Raw genomic sequence first — 23,683 nt, 5'->3', positions numbered from 1 at the left:
TTGACGTTCTAGGCAATTCATTGCATGCTTCCAGGGCCGGCCCTAGACATTTTGGCGCTCCGGGCAAAACCTTAATTTTGCGCCTCCCCCCCCCCCCCCCGTTTTTTTAAAAGTAAATCTCATGCGATCATATCAGAAAGTCAAGAAAACATTGAAAAAAAAATTTAAAAAAAAAAAAAACGTTTTATTAAAAACTCAAACATCAGATAACAAGATAAGAAATTTAGCACTTAAGGCAAAATAACAAAAATTAAAGTGTAGTAATGCTAACTAAACTAATATCCCATATAATAAATAAATTCTAACTAACCAAAGTAATTAAAATGCCCTTTTTCTAACTTTTCTTTCAGCAAACTCACGAACCAGTGATTTCAAGTCTAATTTCTCACTAATTTGGTGTTCTAATAGCATCATTGCCAATCCATTGAGACGATTTTGCGCCTGCATCGTTTTGAGATAATTTTTTTATTATTTTTTGTTTTGAAAAGCTTCTTTCCCCTGAAGCCACAGTGACTGGCAATGTAAGTAGGATTCTCAATGCTTTGCTGAGGTTTGGTGCGAATTTAAGTGTAGCTATAAACTTGAGAACTTCAACAGGAGTTTCCTTTTTTGTTAATGATGAAACAATGCTTATTTCATCAGCTAGTTCCAGGGCGTTAAGATCGCTTGAATTTCCATCAGCTAAAACTAATTCCAAATCTTTGCAATGAGCCAGTAGCTCATTTCTGGGCATGTCTTTTAGACCAAAAATATTATACAAAAAACTGAAATAATTACTGTGAGTATTTAGCTAATTATATCTGGTTTCCAAGGCATTTATTGCTCGATCTATAGTGTGAAAAAAAAAATCTATTTTATATTTTTGTTTGAGGTCTTGAACGGGTTCATCCGGGCCCTCATGCAAAAACGTTCTTGTTTTGCTTCTGACACGATGACGTAGTGTGAGTGTGGTGGTTTCGAAATTAGCTTCCAGGTCAATTTCTGAAGAAAGTTCGGTTGCTTCTAAAATGATGCTTTCAAAAGTTTAATCTGATCTCAGGTTTTCAAAGAAGAGTTTGCAGTTACTAAGCATATCAATAGCTCGTGACCTATCAAAATTTACAGTTTGCAAAAGTTTTCTGATGGGGTTAATATGACTCAAAATTTTATACCAGATCACAACAGAGCATATAAATTTGAACTGCTTCAAATTATTTAATAATCCGCTAGCCTCGTCTCTGATCATATTATCGATTTCTGAATCTTCATATATGCTGTACAAAGCATCGTGAATTGAACCAATTTGAAACCGCAGAGCTTTTAATGAGTTGACTCGACTTTCCCATCGCAACGAAAAGAGGAAGAAAAAAATGTATATAACTTTTGAACAATATTGAAGAAGTTGGCTGCCTCAAACGATGATTTTGCCATATCGTTTACAATCAAATTTAGCGAATGGCTGCTGCATGGAACATAAAATGCTCTGGGTTTATATTTCTGATTCTTGTTTGTACTCCCGATTTTTCTCCTCTCATATTCGAACCATTGTCATACCCTTGACCGCGCATGTTTTCTACTTTAAGCCTATTTTTAGAGTGTACTCCCTACATTTTATTTTTATATTTGTAATATATAACTACCCAATTTTTTTTAATACGAAGGACAAACAAAATGAAAAATACTCTGCCAATTCATGGGCATCTAAGCTCACACGATTAACACCAAATCCCCCCTTTCATTGTAGGTACCTCCAGTGGCAAAAAAAAAAAAAAAAATTTATACCACACAAGACATTTTTTGATGTAAACTCTAATTTTTGAAATCCCCCCCCCCTTGTGCGCCACTGGCTTAAAAAAATTAAATGCATTTTATTCAATTCCAGACTCAATTACCTTTCATTTGATACCACACAAGCCATGTTTTGATCTAAACTCTAATTTTTGAAATCCACCCCCCACCCTTTTTTTGGCTTATGTCTGATGGATTTATTCGTTTTTAAAAATGAAAAGAAAAAAAATTAAAACACTTTCCTTCACAGAAGCCAAACGCACTGGACAATTTGCACAAGCACTTTTTTAAAGCTTTTTTGCACTAACAATTTAAACAAACTATTTTATTTCACACCAGCCGAAGTCTAGTGGCAAATAATGCATTGATTTAAGTCTACTTCCTTTTTATATGCAGTTAAAAAGGGCTGTTAGATCTTGTTTCGCTTGGTTTCAAAATTGTTGTTTCCAGGGGCCGAAAAACTTGTCAATTCTTGAAAGGCGGTGATTGAGTGGTTTTATCATGTTGAATTGGATTCAACTAGATTTTTCCTTAATGTTTAAATATATTATATTATTTGAATTATGTGCTTAGAAATAAAAATGATAAATTCCGCCTGCCGCCTCTCAATCTTGTCAACTATCATTTTGGCGCCCCTAGAGCCGCCCGGAGCGCAATGATCTAGGGGCCTACCCTGGGGCCGGCCCTGATGCTTCTTATGAAAAGGTCCACTATCTTGAACTTGATCACTTACTTCTTCCTCTTAATCATAGGAGTTCCGATTTTCATTCAAAATTTCAGAAAAAATTTCATGATCATTTAAAATTTGAAATCCTGAGTCGTTTTCAGTGTCTCGACACCAGTCTTCTATTTCTTCTGCTGTATAACCTGGCATATTTTCACACGAAAGATCTACCAATTCACAAGCTGCAGTTTCGTTTGTTTTTCTGATAAGAATTTTATTCCAAGATTTAAGATTCCAAGCACTGTAATCACTAATCATTAACCATGAGTGACAACTTCCCATCCCCCAATTGTAGAATTTCAGCACTTATCTGTTTATAAACACATTCCGCTTTCCAACAATGGTAGATTGTCAATGAAGCTCGCATTCTTTGATGATAATTTTCAGTTGAAGAAGGCTAAAGGGGTATGTAGGTTTAACTGTATAACAATACATGTATGTATGGCTACCATAAGAAAACTGCTAAAAAAGGTTGTAAATTAAATATGGTCTTCAGATGTAGTGGATATTATCTATTCCTCTAAATTTAGAAAAATTGTCGATAAGTTAAAAAAAATTCTAAACTTAAAAAAGAGAAGAAAAAAAAAGCGAATTCGGACATAGTTCGGATAATAAGGGTTCGGATAATCGGTGCTCTACTGTATTTTTCAATCATTACTTTAGTAATTATTGCTACGCATTTTTATGCGGTTTTGAAAGTCCTGGTATTTTTAATACGCTGTTACAACACTTGAATATTGAATAATTTAAATTAGTCAGCTTTTAACTTGCTTTATTTGAACCAATTTCGTTGTACATGCATAGTAATTTAGATTATTTTTCGACAGTTATTACTTTACTACCCTTTTTGACGTGATTTAAAAAATTCTGATGTTTTCAATGCTTTATTATTATGATACAAGATGACTTAAAAAGTTTTTTTTTTTTTTTTAATATTTGATTTTTGAAAAAAATTTTAATTTGATAAATAAGATTTGTAAATCATCTTATAATTTGTTCAAAATAAATTTTATTGAAGTATATTTCCTACTAAATGTTGAATCTCATTTTGTGTTGTAATGGTTAAATATGTTTTATTTAAACCTCATAAACTTTCTAACTGCATTTGCAAGTTGTAAGTACTTCATTGATTTGCTTACTAGAAAATTGATTTACTCATAGATTTTGCTCACTGGAAAAATTTTTATTTTTTAAAATTTAATTCTATGAACATTAAAGTTTTTTAATGTCATAATTTAGATTAAAATGGACTTTTGTTTTGTATAATGTGATAAAAAAAACATGACTTTTCCCATTGTTTTACTTATTAGCAAATCTTTTATCAAGTTAACTGATAAAAATAATTTAGTGCTAGAACAGCAATTAAAAAAAATTCTATGCATTTAAAGTTTGGTTTTAATTTTGCTAACATAAATAGATCGTATCATTGCTCAAGTAAAAAATAATTTTCTAATTCAACCTGTCACTATTGATGTCAGTAAGAGTGAAAAGGTTAAAACTAATTTATTTGAAAAGTAACAAAAGCAAACTACGTTTTAGCCCCATAAGAAGATTTTAATTCCTCTTTCTTCTCTAATGTCTGCAATTAGTTTAGTTTTTTTTAAATTGATTCAAAAATATATATGTTAAGGGTTGTTATTTTATTTATTAAATTCTTTTATAGAAGTTTGGTAATGTTGAAGGCAAAAGTTTTAAGTACCTGAGAGAAGCAGCTGAAAAATCAAATCTAGCTGCAGGCCAGTATACACCACCCGGAGGAGAAACTATTCAACAGGTTAGTACAACTTGTTAGTACAGCTATAGAATTATACTGTATGACATTTATAACATGTTTTTGTTTAATAGGTTCATGAGAGGGCTGTGTCATTTTTTAAAGATCTTTGTGAAATGGTTAAAGAATGTCCTGATTTGCCAACTATTAATCAAACTACTGCCAATGGTTCACATGATAATGGAAAACTAAGTGGACAAAAGCGAAAGTGGGAAAATGGTGAAAATGATTCAAGTTGCAATAATGAAGTAGAAAACATTAGTAAAGTTCATGTAAAAGAAACTTTAAATGTTGATGCAGCTGGAGCTTCTTCCACTGTTAAATCTAATAATGGAATTGATAATGTTAAAAATGGTGCCTCAAATCAATTTGAAAAAATTGCAGAACGCAGTAGACCAACATTAGATGTAGATTCACTTCAAAATGGTGGTTTGAATGAAAAAGGTCCCTTTTCTGCTATGTTTACAGATGATGACATAAGATCACAAATAATGTCAAACTGTAATGATATTCCTAACATAGAGTGTCCAAATGTTTCGCTGTCCCCGCTGGTAGACCAAAATTTTATATCGTTGCCTGTTTTTTCACTACAAGAAAAAAACCAAGATTTAGAGCAAGAACGACGTCTATCTGTTTGTAGCTCATGTGATGATGCTGACAGTGGCCCTACTTTGATGGCCAATATATTAGTAGTTAGTCATGGCGGGTGGCTACGAGAATTATTTCGACATTTTGTTGAAGATCTAGATTGCTCTGTTCCTGGTGGTAGAAAACAGGCTTTGCGTATTAGCCCCAATGCGGGATTATCCAAATTTACTGTTTCCTTAGAAGATCATGATGGCCATCCGAAAATAATTTGTCTTCAGATTCACGATAAGCAACATTTAGTTTCAACCTGCTACAATAATAAAATTTTAAGTCCAGATGAAGTTGCATTGTAAACTATTTGAGGCAAAATTAGGTGCTTTTATGAGTTCTTTTTATAATGAATGTTGGGTCTGTTTAGTTTTTCAGAAGCATTGCGAATATTCTTAGCTATTCATTTGTAAATGTCTCATTAAAAAAGTGTATAACTTGTTTTAAATTGTCTAATTTACATTCTTTGTTTAAAAGGAGAATTATGTTGTGGCATGTGGGATATTAAAATATTTCTCAAGTTAAAAAACTGCACTTTCAAAGTTTAAAATGTGATGGATATTAATTAGTTAGGTATTCAATTTTCTATCTATTGTACAAACCAAACATTTGTATAACTGTGTATCTTAGAAACTTAGAATGTGTTTTATAATAGGAATTTCAAATATAACTTTTATCAATTTTTAATTCTAAGTTATTTAAAATGTCTCAGCTTAGAGTATGATTTGGTGGAGAATATTCATCAGTATGTTCCAAATTACTCATTTTTATTATTGTCATTCTTACATGTTACTCATTTTTGTTAAGCTGTTTCTAAATGTGTAAGCTCTTTATGGTATTAAGTAACTTAGAAAAAATTAACTTGCATAGATTCTAATCGAAATCAAGTTCAAATATCAACAATTATCAGGTTAAAGTTAAAATATGCTTATTGTACTTAACCTTAAAATATTTAAGACAGTGGAAAGTCCTGTATCTAGAATCACAAAACTTCAGCAAGTCTGAGAAATAGATTTTTCTGGATAGTAGGTCTTTAAGGATAACAAAGATAAAAACATACATCAATATTTCTATAATAATATTTTGTTTGTTAAATGACATTTAAATAACTAAAAAATATTTAATATAATGAAATAAATGTCAACAATAAAATATATCCTAAAAATGGAAAAGCAATCAGTTGAACTTTTTCTTTCATGAATAAAAATCCATTTCTCTCCTATGTATTATTTCTTTCAATTGGTTTGAAGAATTAGCGCAGATATTAAATTTAAATCAAAGCAAAGCCTATCTGCAGGTGTTTCTCTCAAACAATTAATAACATTCAGCTTCATTTAATATTCATAACATATTGCTTTCATTGAAGTTGGTTTTTCTGTAACTGCTCTTGTCTCTTCAACAACTCATTAAAGCTGTATATTATCTAACTATCATAAACACAGCAAAAGGAAGAAAGTGAAGAAAAAATTTTTTTTGTGTAAAATTGTAGAACAAATCAAGAACAGAAAAGTAGGAAATATTTTTATATTTTATTTTAGAAAAGATGAAGAGATTTATTTATTTGATTATTGAAAATTGTCCAAAAAATAGACTTTTCTCCGGTAAATGGACAGCCAGAAATGGGACTTAGTACTGTATATAGATAATGCATAGCTATTTACATTTATACTTACTGCGGGAGAATTTTCTCAAGTGTATTAAAATAATTGAAGTTAGGAAAAATATTGTTAATTTCACCAGTCCTTAAAAAACATGATTGTGTGATTTATAAATAGTTGCCGCCCTAACTGGATTTTGTCACATTCAACTTGTCCTCTACTTTAAGTTCTGCTTTTTGTATATTTTAGAAAATTTCTTGATATAGTGTAAAGTCCTGTTTCGTAATTTTTTTGGGCTTCCTGCCACAAATCTCTCTAGCACTAATGTCTTTCTGCTAGATAATTTTAATAACAACAAATATACATGTTACTAATTAAATTTAAAGTAACAGAAATGTTGTGTTTATAAAAAAAATAATAATCTATTCGAATAAAATAAAATTGTATTTAATTTTTAAATGAATATGTAATATTTTTTATTATTCTAATATATGTGAGATTCTCACATATTGTAAGAAAAAAACTCACTTATTTTATCCTTTTTCGCATTCTCTGAGCCCTATCACATCAACAACAACAAAAAAGTTAGTAATCCGTAGCAGTGACTACTGAAGAAAAAAAAAATCGACAGCGAAATCGCACGAATTAAATTATATCATATTTGAAACACGGTATTTCAAAAACAGTGTGAAAGAAATGCCCCCCCCCCCTTTAAAAAAAAGCGATATAATCATTGCTTTAAAAATTAAATATTCATAAGCACAATTCTAATTTCCCAATCTGTCAAAAATATATTGTGATATAGAAAAACCATGTGAAAATCAATAACTGCAAAAAATACAATTTGAAGCACTGGATGGATTTGCGATAGTATTTGCAAAAACAGAGATACCAACTGCTCTGGACACACCAAAATAATTTTAAAAATGGTAAATAACTACAAACTAAATTTTGCATGTATTTGACTATTTTTGCTTGCTTTTTAAAAGGTATAGCATGACATAACTACTCTAAAGTGGTGAATTATATAAGCCTACAAATTATTTCGAAATAGTGGTGGATAAAAGTCTACTTAGTTAAATTTATTAAACCTAGAATCGCAATTGATAAACTACCACTTTAAAATATTTATTTGCTGTCCGGAGCAAATTGGCATCTTTGCGTAAAGTAAGCGCATCAAAAAGTGATTATTTAATTGCGCAATTTGAATTTTACGTAAAAAAATAATATTACCTAAAAAATAACCAGAATTTTAAAATACCCATAGAATTAAGTATCACTATCAATAAAAAGTAAAAAAAATGACAATCATCCCATTAAAAATAATTAATTGATTTGAGTTTTGCTTATAATTAATTTATTAAAATAAACATCAGGATATGTATATTTTTTTAATGTGAAATTTCGTAGCAATAACTGTCGTAAGAACGATTCAAATACCGCGTGGATTAACAAGAATATCGGCGCAAAACTAGCGTGTTGAAGAATGATTTCTTAAATCCGTAACTCGAATTTTGCATTATGCAGTAATATCGGTATATTTCAAAAATTCCCGAGAAGATATGGAATAACTGAGCAATAAAGGGCATCCGGATTTCGAAAAAGCAAAACAAAAATTCCTAGCAATAACTATCGAAGGAACGATTGAAATACCATATGAATTCTACCACAGGGATGCTAAGTTTCTGAAAAATCCTCAACAAGAATATCGGTGCAAAATGAGTGTGTCAAAAAATGATTTCTTGAATCCGTGATTCGAATTTCGCGCGCCGTAATGATATTGGCATATTTCAAAAATTCACGAGAATATAATTAATAACTGAGCAATAACAAAGCATATAATTCGTAGCAATAATTGTCGAAAGAACGAATGAAATACCGCTTGGATTATTGGTGCATAATGAGCCACATCAAAGAATGATTGCTGGAGGGAAAAAAATCTCTCAACATTTCTGCAGAAAAGAAATTTTTTACTCCATTATTCTATATTTTACATTCTTCTCAAATAAGAATAGAAAAATCACTAACATTTCTTTCCCCTCTGATGTGCAAAAAAGGCATCTTTTAAACATAATTTTAGAGATCAAAAATTTCTGCAGAAAAGAAAACCAAAATTCTTTCTGCAAGAACTCCGTAACATTATGCGACAATGTCACCGCGATTCTGCCACGGGTGTAAAGTTTCTGAAAAAATCCTCAACAATTTTTTTTCACTCAATTTATCTCTTCTTTAGTAATTTAATGTATCATTCCATGATCATTTGTGGGACATTTTCTTAATGTATTGTATCATAATATATTTAGTATTTAAAAAAAAAGAAAATTTATATAATAAATAGGAAGTGAATATATTTGTATTTTTTTAGGAGTCTTTTTTTGAAAGTCTTCGAAAACATTATTTATTGCAATTAAATCAGTCTCATGTTGGGTGAAGCTGATTCATTAAAAAAAAAATTAAATATTTTAATTCAAATGAGTTAAAAAATGATTTGATGAACATAATTTTTTCCATAAGAGTATACTAAAACTACTGCAAAGAATTTACATAAGTTATAAGTCATATCTTTATTGCAAGTGTTGAATAATTATCTTTGTTATTGTGTGCTATAGCCTATATGTTATTCAAGATATTCTTGAAACCATCTAAATGGAATTTATTATCTTTTGCTATTTAAAATTATGAATTAAAAAATGTAATAAAATTTTTTTTAAATCAATTTAGTCAGTCACAAACAAAAAAAATCTTTATTGTCAATTTAAGTTTGTAAAGTTTGTAGTTTTTGTGTTTCAGTTCCCTTTATTGATCATAAAATTTCCTCTGTGGGGAATAATTTACATGTTGCATTAGTGTGCAATAAATGTTCGATTGCATTGTAAAATCTACTGTACTTGCCTAACTCATAGGTTGAAAAAAATCTGGTTCTGTTTCTACGTTGAACATTGTGATTGTTAAAGAGTTATGCATTTCAGAGATATATTGAATTGGAATTTTGGTCTCTTAAAAGTGCATTTGATTTTATGTAGTTTTTAATAATTTATTAAATTTTATCTGGAAATAAAAATGAATTTTTTATATTAAAAATTTACTTGTGAATATTGAATTAACAGAATTTCCATAGATTGAAAAATGTCAATTGGAGAAATTATTATATGGGGCAATGTTAATTCCATGAAATGTTTTTTTTTTTAATATATTTAAATTCATATGACTTTTTAAAAAAGTATTTAATCAACTTTTTTTTTTCTTCGTAAAAAGTATGCTAAAAGTACTGCTATGAATTTGCATAAGTTATGTTGCAAGTCATCTTTATTGCAAATGTTAAAAAATAATAGTTTTTGTGTAGTTTTATAACCTATATGTTGTTATAGAAATTGTTGAAACTTTCTAAAAGGAATGTTATCCTTCACTATTTAAAATTATGAATTTGAAGTTATAAGAAATATTTTTTTTAATCAATTTAGTCAGTCAGAAACAAAAAAATTTTTTTTGTGAATTTTAATTTATAAATTATTATATATGTGATATAGTTATCGTGTTTTTGTTCCTTTTATTGTTTATAAAAGTTTCTTTGTGGGGAACATTCTACTTGTTGCAATTGTTTCATAAAACATTTTATATGTTACAGTATTGTGAAATCTATTGGATTAATTAAACTCAAAAGTTGAAAAAATCTGGTTTCATTTCTAAGTGAACTTTGTGATTGTTAAAAGGTGATTGATTGTCAAAGATGTATTGAAATTGAATTCATAAGCTGATCCATTAAAAGATAAATTCTTCATATTAAAAATTTGCCAGTTAATGTTGAATGATTAGCAGTTTCCATGGGTTTTAGTTTATAAGTGCCTATCTTTATCTTTTTTCTAACAATGAAATTTTGCATTTAATTTCAGTTTAAAGTCAGCTTGGCTAAAAAAAAAAAAAAAATAATAAGCTAATAACAAAGTTCCCTGATCTCAATTTTTTCTTGTGCCTGATATTATGTTTTCAGTAAACATTTAAAGGGAAAAAAAAATTTAAAGTGTTTTTTTTTTTTAAGCATTGAAATGTAAACAATAAAAATGCTAAGGAAACCTATAAAAACATTTGAATATTTGGCTTTTGATTCCTATCCAATAAGTTATAGTTTATTTTCACTGCCTAAATTTTAAGATTGATTACTTTTTTCTAACACTTTCTAAATAGCTAATGTTAGCCAATAGTAAGTAAACAACTTGTACTTGGATTCAGAACTTTAAGATAATTTTATAAGGAACACACTAAATATCGCAAGAAATAGGCCTCAAATTGTTCTCTTCATCTCGCAAATGTAATTTTTACATCTTGCCTACTTTTGTAGGGTGACTAAGTATTAAATGTGATAAAAAAGAATGATCAGTTTCGACCCAATGTCTGAAAATATCATTCCCAACTTCTTGTGAGCATTTTAGTTTCTGTTATTATGCATTTTATACTTCATATTTTTCAGGACACTGGGAACAAGCATTGCTTTAAGTATTTTCTGCATTTTTATGTTCAGACTGACTTCTTCAACAGTTCAGTGTATGGTTCTTTTCGGTTTGCAGCAAGCGTATAATAAATTTCACATTTTGATTATTCATACTTAGACATATTTTATGTATTTCAGGATGCTTTCAATTTTTAAGAAAAATCTGCAAACTTTTTAATTTTAAGTACTATGTATCCCATTCTAATAAAGAGAAGCATTTATTTCCCATCTCTTTCTAAAGGTATTGTATTGTAAAATAATACTTTATCATCAAAAATTTGTTAAGAATGAAAGATACAAAGGAATTAAAATATCAAAAATTTAACGTATATTCCAAGACAGGGCAAAATAATTCCTATGATTTTGCCCAAACACTTGTGTATTAGTATTATAAGTAGGGGGAGAGGGAGTTTGTGTGGACTTTGGGCTAATTTGGACATCTTGAATCATTTTTTTAATTTATTGTACAAATTGTCTCAGTGAGATATCGTAAATTGGCATGCACTTCCATGTGTAGTTACATAATCACACTGAATACTTTAGCAGAAATTTGTAAAATAAGGTTTTTGATGTGGAAAAGTAACTTTCAAATATTTTATTTTCTGAATTTCTACTAAAGGTTATAAATATTATTTTTTGCCTTTTTCGATATTAATTTTTATTCTGTATAGTTTCAATTGTTCGGTATTACTCAAAGATATGTTTTCATATGGCTATTGTAGACATGTGGTTGGGCTCGTGTGGACATGCTTTAAGTTTAATTTTTCATTTATAAATAAGCTACTTTAGTTTTTTTTTTGTTTTAAGTCACAATGATGCTAGATGAATATGAATAAATTGAAATTTCTTAACAGCACAGACTAATTAGGAGTTAAAAACTTTGTGTTAGTCTTTTTTTTTCTTTTCTTTTTGAAGGAATAAAACAGTGTTGTACATTATGTGAAAGGGGAAATTGTCTATGTAAATCATGATCTTCATTTATTTTTAAAAAAAAATTATGGCTCTTCTAATCATAAATTTTTCCTTTTTTTAAAAAAAGAAAAAAAGCTCTCAAATCTCAACATAAGAAATAGTTAAACTTCCATAGCCAGTAGCTGATCAGCCCAACCATAGCCATAGCAAACTTCTATATTACCAGATCTGCACCTCAATACACATTTAAAATTGACATTTTAATATTTTTTGATAGAATAAAGATAGATTTCAAGATATCTATCATAAACCAAATTGAATAATGGTTTTCAACTATATCCATTTGCATTCCAACTGCATATCTGATTATAGTGAAATGCTTTATTACAAATTAGCATTTTTATCAATATTTATTCTCCAATAAGGCTTAGATTGAAATTAATTTAATTTTGGCTTTATATATACCTTTCTAAAGAGTAATAAATGGCTACTTCACAAGTCATCAGGTTTGTTCCTACTAGCCTCAAAGCTTGTCCACACTAGCCTCATGTAGTAGGCTAGTGTTGACAAAAACAATCCTATTTAAAAAAAAATTTATGGAAAAGCTAAATTAGTAATTCCAAATATGAACTTAGAATGCAGGGAAAAGTTCAAACTATTGTTGAAAAAAATTCTAAATATATTAAAATTTTATTTAATATGGCTCTTATCAAATTTGTAAAAGATGTTGACACTAACCCCCTCTAACATATTCTAAAACTTAAAAAAAATAATTATGCTATTGTGAATTGTAATTGTTTCTCATTTAATTAGCAATAGGTAAACAGTAAAATTTTTGATTTTTCCTAATAGGTATAACAGTGATATTTTTGTTAAAAAATGTTTAAAATTATGTATTTCTCTATAAAAAATCTCTTAAAGTGTTCTGTCTAAAACCCCATTTTTTTAATGACTATAAAAAAAATACCCTCCTGATTCTTTATTGTATTGAATTGTAAAATTATCAGGTCTACTTGTCCGAAAAAATAAATACTGGTAATAATAACATTTATTTCTTTTTGTACAAAAGAAATGAAGGTATTCATTACTATAATTAGTTATTAATGATTTTGAAGTAAATTTACATGGGAGAAAGTGCATAATCTCTATGTTGTAAAAAAAAAGGTGATAATAAGTAGGTTTATTTCTCCCAAATAAAGAAAAAATAAAATATTCTTACTACCAGCATTTTGTCTTTTCCGGACAAATAGCAACTCTGTGTTAAGTGAACAAAATTTGAGTTGGCAAAAATGGTGATTTTACTGTAAAAAATTCTTGAAATTTGCAAAAACATTTCCCGCAGAAATTCTTTCATGGCACCAAAGTTTTGGCTCTTAAATAAAAGCATTGCGAACCTAAGAGCCATTTTCTCCAGTTATGACTTTTTGTTAAATTGAGACCATTTTCAAAATTGCCCTCTCATTGTAGTTTTTGTTCAAAAAATTTTTAAAAAAAATTCTTTTAGACTTTAGCCTTTTCATAAAAATCTGACATGATGGCAATGGCTGTTGTTCTACAGGGAATGAGCCCAAAATGTGTTTTTTTTTATATGCTTTGCAGGCAATTATCTTTTGAGTTATGTTTTTTTTTCTTGTATCATTATTTATTTTGTATTGTTTTTTCCTAATTAAGTATTTTGTATATTTTAAATTAAAAATCATGAAATTGGTTTAGTTACTTGATTAAAATTTAAAAAAATTCTAATACTAAAAGGTTCAGCCTCTGCTCGCTATATAACCCACCTATATGCTCATCCTATAACTGCTTAAGCTGTACCTTTTTCGTAGACTGAACTCACTTTTTATACTTCCCCAGTACCTCCAATGCTGATGACTATTGATTGCATGTATTTTAAAAATGCTATATTTTTATTTAAGATTACATCATTAAAATTGATTTTACATTGTGTACAAACAAATGAAAAGATAATTGAACAGTGAATAAGGTTAATAAATATAATTTTTGTAAGAATGTGATTTCAAATAACTGACTTTTTTAAAAAAAAGTTTTAAATATGGATGATATTCTATGCCAGGATGCTCTGTATTACTCACAAACTCCCCAAACTGCTTCAGATTTTCATTTCATTCCAAATATTCATTTAGTAATCAAAATTTGCTCTTCACTTTGATAGTCTTAGATACCCATAGAAAGATATTGAAGTCTTTAATTATTTGACAACAGTGAAACCAAATGATTCTATTTGTCTTAACATTTGGCTACTGATTAGTAATGCTTGCAGACTTGTCAACTTCTGCTTTCGAAAGGAGTCTTTTTCTCTTATTTATCAAGTGGTAGGAAAATGTATACTTCAGCATTTCATTTTTTGATTAGTAAATTCATTTTTCAGTAATTTTTACCACCACTTTATATAATCATTTTAAACAAATATCCAAGACCTTATAATTGTGCAATGAAGTTTTTAAGTACTTGCTGAATGTGAGCTGTGGAGATAGTCAACAAGAGTTTTGCAGGAGTGTGAAAAATTTCTGTGATTCCGATTCCGCTTATTTAAAAGGTTAATGGACTTTTGAGACTTAAGACGTTTGACTTAAAAGATGTGAATTCTTTGATTTTTATGAAAATTGTTTAGACAAATATTTATTATTATATGAATAAAAAAATTATTTTATTGCATATTATAAAAAATCTTTGAATGGTTCTGAGCTTATGTTTGATTGAACTATTGACAAATAAAAAACAGAAATATTATTGAAGCTATTGAAAAATCAATATTAATAAATATCTTTTGATTTATTTCTTGTAAAATTAATTACAAAGGTAATGCATATATTTATTAACTGTATAAGTTGTTATAGTTACTTAGTTTAAGAATATTCACTTAATATTCTTGATATAAGATAGTAATAAGTGTTTATGGAATGGTTTTGCACAATTTTAATGTTTTGTAATAATAAATTTGTTAAAAAAAACTTTTCTCAATTGTTATGTTTCAATGTAATATTTAATTTTTACTAAAATACTGTCATGTCTAGTACATAACGAAATAGAAATATGTAATTTAAAATTAGGATTTTCCTTAGAATAATATTAATTCTTTCTTAGGATTCAGTGAAAATTTTAATAGCTTAGAAGTCAGAGTAGGACTCTTAGAAAGATCCTGAGTTGAATATTTTCCACAATTTACTCCAGCTCTGTTTTGGACTGTAAACTGGCTCTAGGACTTTCTTTTTTCAACTGATATGTTGATTCAGGTGGGGTTATAAAAGCACCCTACAATGATTTTATTAGTTAATATTTTTTTATTATTCAGTTTATTAAAAATTAGCTTGCTTATTTATTAATTTGTATTATATTTATTGTTTTATATTTGTATTAGTGTGTTGAAAATAATTAAATTTGATTGTTTTTTAGATTTAAGCTTTACGAAACATCAGTTTTCTGATATTTTTTTTAAAAAAACAGTTATATTTTAAATTTCCCTTTTGGCGTTGTTAAGAATATTTAATTCAGCAATTTTGCGTTGTCTTTAATGTTTAAGGAGTTATTTTCAAGTATTAGCTAAATATACTTCCATTATAAGAGTTAAGAATATAAACATTTAATATTGCACAATCCCACTTCTCTTGCCTTTCACATATCTTGTGAAAACTAGCCAGCTGCATTTCCCAGCTTCTAAAAATTTGTCTGAGGTTTTGCGACATGTTTAGTTAAATTTTCATAATTAAACCAATTGAAATTTTTTTTGTGATGATGCAAATTACAGTTTTACTTTATCTGTTAATTTTTTATGCAGTTTTATTTTAGAATTAAAGATATGTTTGAATAAGTGGTAAAATTTTTGTGCAATTATTTTCTGTTCTACTAAACATCGCTTAAATTCTTTTTAAAAAGAAAAATATTGGATTTTCGTATAAACTAATGATTTTTTATTATCTTAAGTGTCTACCGTTATTATGCTCTTTTTAACCTTAATAAGTAAATCATAAACTTCTGTTTGTAATCATTGAGAATTATGTCAAACATGCCGTTTAACAGTTTCTTTCATTTTGCCTTTAGTTATAATGAAAAGCCTTGCTAGATTAGCATCTATTTTCATCTAAAATAATTTTTACAATTTTATTACGATTATTTGGTGTTTGAAGTATACTTAATGATTAAATTTATCTAAATAAAATTTAAATATGTTTATTAGTTTGAGTTGAAAAAGTTGAAAGTATCTGAAACCTTCTAGCAGTAGTTGTCAATTACCATAGTTGGAAAATGCTAAATTTTATAATTCTGAATTGTAATGTTCTACCTCAATTTTTGAATTATAAAATTTGGCACAAGATATCAATTTTGAGTTTTAAAATTTTGCATACTTCTTAATGATAGTTGACAATTTTTTAGCACTATTACTTAAAGATTTAAGAAACTTACATTTTTTAACCTGCCCTGTTTATGGTGTAATAAATGACAATTAGTTTCTTTATTTGGTACTTTTTGTGTCTAAAAAAGTATTTTATTTATTTTTTAGTTTATCATATTTCTGCTGTTGAAAAAGTGTATGTCATCATGTTAAAAAGTTTTTAATTTTCTTTGAGTGTGAAATTTGGTTTTGATTTGTTTATTCTAATCTTCACTTCTGTAGATTAAATTGCAAAGAAATTCTATTTAAAAAATGGGATTTTTGGGACCTTTATTTTAAATTTCGCAGCTGTATTTTGCCCTATACTCAATAGCGACGTGGACGTAAAGGTTAAGTCTCTAAAAAAATTTATGATATAAAAATAAACAAAAAAAATTTTAATAAAAATATGGAATTTATTCTATTCTGATGAATCCTCACAAAGATTAATTGGGTCTGCTATGAATTGTTCTATTCAAAATTTATGTGAACCCTCTGTTGTGTATTTTGTATGATTTCCATGAGAATATTTAAATTATTTATGAGGTTAAAACCTTCAACTTCTTTTCACCCTAAATATACTCCTATGCTCAAACTTGTTTTTAGTTATTTATTTTACTAATTTTAAACTAGTTTGTATAAACTGACGTAGAGCTTTAAGAATGAATATTTTAATTCCAAATTCTAGCTCAAAACTGTAATTGAATTATAAAATTTGATTCAAAATGTGTAAATCTATTATTTGTATATAAGAAACACAGAATATAAAGAACAGGCTTTTTAAAGAGCTTTAAGAATGTTAATGGCAATATAAGATTGGAAGTCTATGGAAGAGATTTTTTAAGAATGTTTCGATTGACTGTTTTTTGATGTAGAATATCCATTTTAAATATTGGAGCTTGAGTCTTTAGTTTTTATAAAAATTAAAAAAAAAATTAATTGAATTATAGTTGATTACAAATTGAAGCATTGTCAGTTATAAATTACTTGCAACTAATAAATGTTTGCAAATGCTTATTTTCAAATAAATGTGGCTTTAATCAAGCGTATGATAATTTTCTGTATTTTATCATTTTTAATTTTTTTTAGTTTAATCATATTTTTACACATTCAGAAAACTTGTAATGTGTCTATATTTTCTCTGCATAAAATATTGTAGTATGATAGTGTGGTTAAGATTGTATGCTTTTCAAATAAAGGATTTCATTTATGTAAAATGTATATCATTTGTGTAAAATGAAAGTAAAACTCTCTGCTTCATAAAAAATGCAATATACAAAACATTGAAACTTAAACTTCTTAATTTGCACTGCAGCATTATTGAAACAGGATTAACAATAGTCTCTGAAAAATTTCTTGAAAAGTCTTCCTAGTAAACTCCTGAAAAAGTTCTCAATTTATGAAACTGTATTAATGTCTTTAAAATGTGCTATTTTTTAAATTTTTTTCATTTTGAATTATCTTAGTATGTTTTTATTTTTGGCCTCCTGCAAATGTTTTTAATAGTGCAAAAATTGAAAATTTTAAACAAATTCCTTATCTTTATTTGACTATAAACCTTATTAAATGAAAACAAGTAAAATTTTGCCATACCTGGTTGAAAAAGTTTAAGAAATAAAAGTTTTTAAATCTCTTCCTGTTAATCTCAATATAAAATCAGTCTACTTCCAGGTTGTTATAATTAAAGTTTCCTTGTTTAGCAGAACATAATTTACTCTGCTGATGATATTCGATGAAACTGAGTATAAACATTAAATTGAAGAGGAAAAAATAAATCTGCCATTAAAGAAAAAATTAGTTCACATTTCTACCACCAGGTGATTAAACAGCATTTCAAAAAAACAAACACCAATGATGACTTAAAACTTTTTTTAATATGTTCATTGTGCATTCCATCTTTTTGCAAGTTCCAAATGCAATTTAACATATTCAACTATAACATGAGGGGTATTTGAGGTAGTGCAGAAACATGATATTATACTTACTTTAAATTCAGTTATATTTTAAAGCTTCTTCTGTCCTCTTCTTTCTAAGTCTTTAAATTTACTCACCTTTTTTTAATTCTTTCTCCTACATCGGCCAAAGGCAGAATGAATTTATGACAATAACTGTCTTTTTATTATGCTTTAAATTGCAATAAGGTCCTTTTGTCATACATGAAAAGTGCAATCTATCAGTTTAAATGTAAAAAAAAAAAAAAAATTTCTCGTGGTTTATATAATGATATGCCAAGTTTCATTGACATTTCACCAAAGTGAACTGTATTGGTTTAAAAAGTAACCTTATTGCCGCTGTGTATATTAAAGTGATAGTTAATAAATAATGCTTTCATTAAAAAACATTCTCTGATTTAGTAACACACACATTGTGGTAAAAGTTTAATAAAATATTTTGCCATTATATTTCTAGTGCGTGCTAGAAGAAAGTTATTTAAAACTATATTGTTGATTTGTGCAAAACTGCTTATTGTTTATGTTATTTCATGAGAATTTAAAGAAATTGTATTTATGTTCTTGCTTTAACTCCTTTAGAATATAATTGAAATGTTTGAAATCTTTAATATTTTTGTAATCTCTTATAGTTTTGTACTTATAAGTTAATATACATTGTCACGTCATTTACTTTGTTCATGTGCTGTTTAATTAGAGGATGAGAGAATATTATCATTTTGCTTAAAGCTGGCGTATCAGAATAGCATGCTAAGTAAAAAGGCAATATTTTGTTTATCTAGCTCATTATATTTATTATGATTCATTGCATTTCTTTTCATTATCTTAGTAACCAAGACGTTTTTGTGTTTTCGATTTTTATTAATAAACAGTTTGATGACTGAAAGCTTATTTTTTAAGAGTGCATTTAGTTGGAAAAGGCAAACAAATATGCTGATAATAATATATCTACTTTCTCTTATTCTTTAACTCTTGTTTCACAACTTATTTTCTTATTTCTTTATTTTCAGGAAAATTTCTTCCTTAGTAGAAAAAATTGCTTAGGAAGAAATGACTCTCTTTCATTTTCAGTGGAGAAAACTTTTTATGCTTTTATATATATATATATATATATATATCTCACGTCAACTGTATATATAATTTTTAAACAGTTTATAATTGCAATCTGATTCTAGTTTTAATTAATAGTATTAATTTTCAAGCTATTTATGTTATTATTCTGTCCTTATTATTACCAGGAAAATTTCTTCCATAGTAGAAAAAATTGCCTAATAAGAAATGGCTTTCTTCCATTTTCAGCTTAGCAAACTTTTTATGCTTTATTTTTACATCTAGCGTCAACTGAATATATAATTTTTAAACAATTATTTTAAGCAGTTTATAATTGCAATCTGATTCTAGTTTAATTAATAATATTTATTTTCACGCTATTATTTTACTTTGCTATCCTTATTTCTTATTGCCAAAGATTAAAAGCAAAGTTAATATAAATTCAATAAAAAATACATTGAAATAGATTTAAAAAAAAGACTGTGAAAGTTTAATCAGTTAAAGAAAAATCTTAAAGTAATATTAAAAAAAAAAAATACTAGTTATTGTTAACAGAATTGAACCAGTAAACAAACAACCCCATCTGTTGGCAAATTGTGCAAAAAATGCTTCCTTATTGCTTTATTTTTTAAATTTGCTCTCAATGTGCTGCTTGGATTCACAGTTTTTCTGTTTTTCTTTTTCTCTTGCAATCAGACTAATCGTTGGTGGATTTTTAGAATTTCTCTATCCGTGCAACTCACGCTTATTTCCATGCAAAAGTACTCTAAGAAAACTAGTTGACCTTAATGCACGAGTTCCTTAACCATAGCTTCCAACTCTACTAGATTTTGTCAGTTTCTACTGATTTTCGCACATTTTAGAAAATTCCCTAAAATTGAGTAAGTTTCCTAAAAAAAGTTCCTACTGAAATAGAATTTTTTCACAAATTATTACTTGCTTGAATATTTAAATAAGTATTACCAATATATAATGAAACGAGCCTCATTTATAGAAATCGGTTTAAAACTTTTTTTTGTTCTAAAATGTTCAGTTTATTTTTATTCAGAACTCCCTTTTTAAATTAAGTAAAAAAGTATTTATCTTCGATGAATTAAATGCCTATCACTATTCAAAATTATGAGCAAACCTAATTCATAACATTTCCAGTATAGGGGAGAGTCGGGTAGCCCCGCTCACTTAAGGAGTATTGCTTATATTTCTGTATAATACTGAGTAATAATCAACATTTTTGTATGTTTCTATTGTTTTATCTAATTAAATAATGCAAAAAGAATAAGCCAAAAAAAGAATAGTTAAACTTAAAAAAATAGAAATTTAAAAAAACATGTTTTTCAGCTCTTTTTCAAAATGTGTCGGGTAGCCCCCGCCCAGTTTCAAAAATTTTGTTTTTTGGCTATTTTTTCAGGTGTAAATGAGAATGACCAATGTATTGACAATAGATAAACCTCATTTATCATTTTTATCGCAAAATTATATTATTTATTACATATTTATATACTTTTAGTGAATTCTATCATTTAATAACAAATGTCATACTTTTTATCATTATTAATGTATATTAATATATTATAATATTAATATATATTTATATTAAATATTTAACGAAAATAATTTAATTTAAGTAACAATAATTAATAACAATATTTGTTTTTCAATATAAACTTATTTGGTTGATCTCTTCTTATAAACTTAATATAAAATACTTCCTATAAAATTGCAAATTCACTTTGTATTTTGATTGCATTCAAATGCTTCTGTAGATTGATTCGTTCACAAATAAATGAAAATAAATAAGTAAGCAAATAGCTTATAATATTTATGATTTCTTGATATTAAATTTAATTTGGATATATCAATTACATTTTAAAAATATTTAATTTTTAAATATATAAATTTATGTTTCATATAATATTAAAACATATATTTGTTGTTAAAAATGCATATAACATTCAAATTTGATGCAATAAAATAATAATCTTTGCAACCGTACATTTATCGACGAAATAAAATTGGACGGTGATACCCGACATCCAATTTTTTTGTAAATTTGTAATTACTCGAACAATTTTTTACATACAAACTTCTTTCTTTGTGCAAATTAAACTTAAGACTACATACTTTAATGCTGTATGTATAGAAAAAAATATTTTTTTAGTATTAAAATGAAGTTTAATCGAAACATTCAACCAATTTTTCTTAATTTCATGACTACTGTATTCAACATTTTTTCAAAACTATTGTTTACCATGTTACCAGCTGCATAAATACTTGAAACTTTGAAAATAATCATTTTTTAATATAACAATGTCCGATGGCCCATTGACTTGAAAAAATATTCTATACATATGAAATTGACAGTGGGCGGGGCTACCCAACTCTCCCCTATTTTATGGCAATCATAACTGGGAAATACTGCAGTTTTTCTATTTTGATGACTATAAAAATCCCTAACATTCCTTGTGTGTAAAATATTTAGTTATGCAAGTATTATCATGAAATTTATATTTTGTAAAATTTACTGGATTTTCTCCTGTCCATGTTGGCAGTTATGTTTGTCTTCGAAGTTGGATTCAAAATTACTGAGTGGAATATTGATACTCAATGATCAGTCTACCCAAAAATGGGTTGGCACTCTAAAAACAGTTATTTATGTACAGGGTGATCCCGAATTCATGGTACAAACTTTAAGGGTAGGTACAGAACATTGTAACAGTCATTTATTGTATAGAAATATATGGGCGCAAGTGAGGCGTAAACGCAAAAAATAAGAGACGAAAGGAAAAACAAAGTATTTATTGAAAGCGTCGCTGACAAATGTAATGTTTACAATAACTGTTCGAAACAGTACGCTTCCTTTAGCGATACATGCTTGACATCGTCGATGGAGCGATTGGGGCGCACAATCAACGATGCCAGGTATTTCACGCACACGTGCAGCAGCTTCGGAAATGAGTTAATGAAGTAAGCTTATCATAAATTCATATCATCAATACAATATATTTTTTGATACTACAATGCTTCTTGAAAATATAACACCCAAATCTTTACTTTTTTTATTAATCTAATACTTTTATAAATATTTTTTTTTCCTTTTATAATTTAAACGGGGTTCCCTTGAGATCAAAGAAATTGGGAATTGTGCAAGACTATACTTTTTAAAAAAATTTTTTTTACCAAAACCTAGAAAATTCCTACTACCCAGCATAAAATTTCCACCAATTAGGTTTAAATTAAATAGCTTTTACATTATCGTGTTTTTTTTTTTTTTTTTTATTCGTTCTAAATTACAAATTTGCATCTGGAATAATTTTACTTAGATTTATTGAAGTAAGAATTCTACAAAATTAAATTAAAGTTAAGCTTTTTGTATAAATTAATTTTGGTTCTTAATCACTAGTAAGACGGCAGATGTGACTACCAATAAACTTAAGTTTTTAAATGTTTCCAGTTCTTGAACAAATTAATAGTTTTTATAGATAATTTATAAATTCTTTATATTTAACTTGCACCTAGTAAGATTTTGTTATTTACAAAATATAATATTTAGCATATTTTCTATCAAAGAAAGCTTCATTGTTTGCTGAATAAAGAATATTCTATTTCTTATGAACTGTTTACAACAAATCTGAAGTTTTGTTGACATATTCTTGAAAAGTTGAAGAATTTTATTTCTAAAGAAACGGGAGCCCTGTTTATAACTGTTTTAAATTAGATCCGTCCGTCTATCAATGTTTATTTCACTTTCAAGTATATTTTTAAAAAAGGTTATCAGATGATTGCTTAGGTTTGAACCTAATTTTAAATTTAATAAAATGCACCATTTTTTGTGTAAAAATATTTATTTATTGAATTAATCAATAATATTTATTTATTGAATTAATCATTAACTTGACTCACAACGTTTTTTTTTTAAATATTTGAATAGAAATTACAAAGTTTTTCATTGAAGAAAAAGCTGTTAGGAGAGTTTTGAATTTTTCTCTTAGAAAAAAAACTTTTTTTTTTTAATTTTAGCCATTGAAATTATCTTGAAAAAGGAAAAAAGCAATTTATGAAAGCAGAATTAACAAGATTACGTGAATACAAGGATTTTTTTTTATTGTAGTGTCCGATTTTTTTGTTCTCTAAGATGTTATGAAGAGTAATGAGAAAAAAATGCAGACATTTTGTATGAATCTTTACAGTACTTCTAAGGAATTTTATTGCAGGTTATATTCTTCTGCAATCATACCGACTCTTCGAATAACGACTCATAATTTTTTATGCTCTTCAGATTGGGCATGAGCTTTAGCAATTACTTTATAATAAAAGTATAAAAAATAAATTCCATAAAATTATAACTTTACTGTACTCAGAACTTAAAAAAAAAAATATCCAAACTTAATTTCGTTTTGATT

The 23,683-nt window shown here is 27.3% G+C and overlaps 1 protein-coding gene across 2 annotated transcripts in view; it reads left to right on the top strand.

Annotated features, from left to right (window-relative positions):
- The window catches only part of LOC107438125 (fructose-2,6-bisphosphatase TIGAR), a 28,260-nt gene extending 21,834 nt beyond the window's left edge, over nucleotides 1-6,426 (top strand). The window contains exons 5-6 of one of the 2 annotated variants that reach the window (XM_071188178.2): nucleotides 4,158-4,265; nucleotides 4,337-6,426. In XM_071188178.2, the coding sequence (XP_071044279.1) occupies nucleotides 4,158-4,265; nucleotides 4,337-5,203 (975 nt within the window). In that variant the 3' untranslated portion in view covers nucleotides 5,204-6,426. Of the gene's footprint in view, nucleotides 1-4,154; nucleotides 4,266-4,336 lie in introns of both variants that reach the window. The other variant, XM_016050311.4, reaches the window with a different exon arrangement.
- The last annotated feature ends 17,257 nt before the right edge of the window (nucleotides 6,427-23,683 follow it).

The sequence above is a fragment of the Parasteatoda tepidariorum genome, chromosome 12 (genome assembly GCF_982258835.1).
Source record: "Parasteatoda tepidariorum strain Cologne lab strain chromosome 12, Ptep-v5.0, whole genome shotgun sequence".
NCBI classification, from domain to species: Eukaryota; Metazoa; Arthropoda; class Arachnida; order Araneae; family Theridiidae; genus Parasteatoda; species Parasteatoda tepidariorum.
The sequence above is the reverse complement of the archived record's forward strand: the minus strand, read 5'-3'. Positions and strand labels throughout refer to the sequence as shown.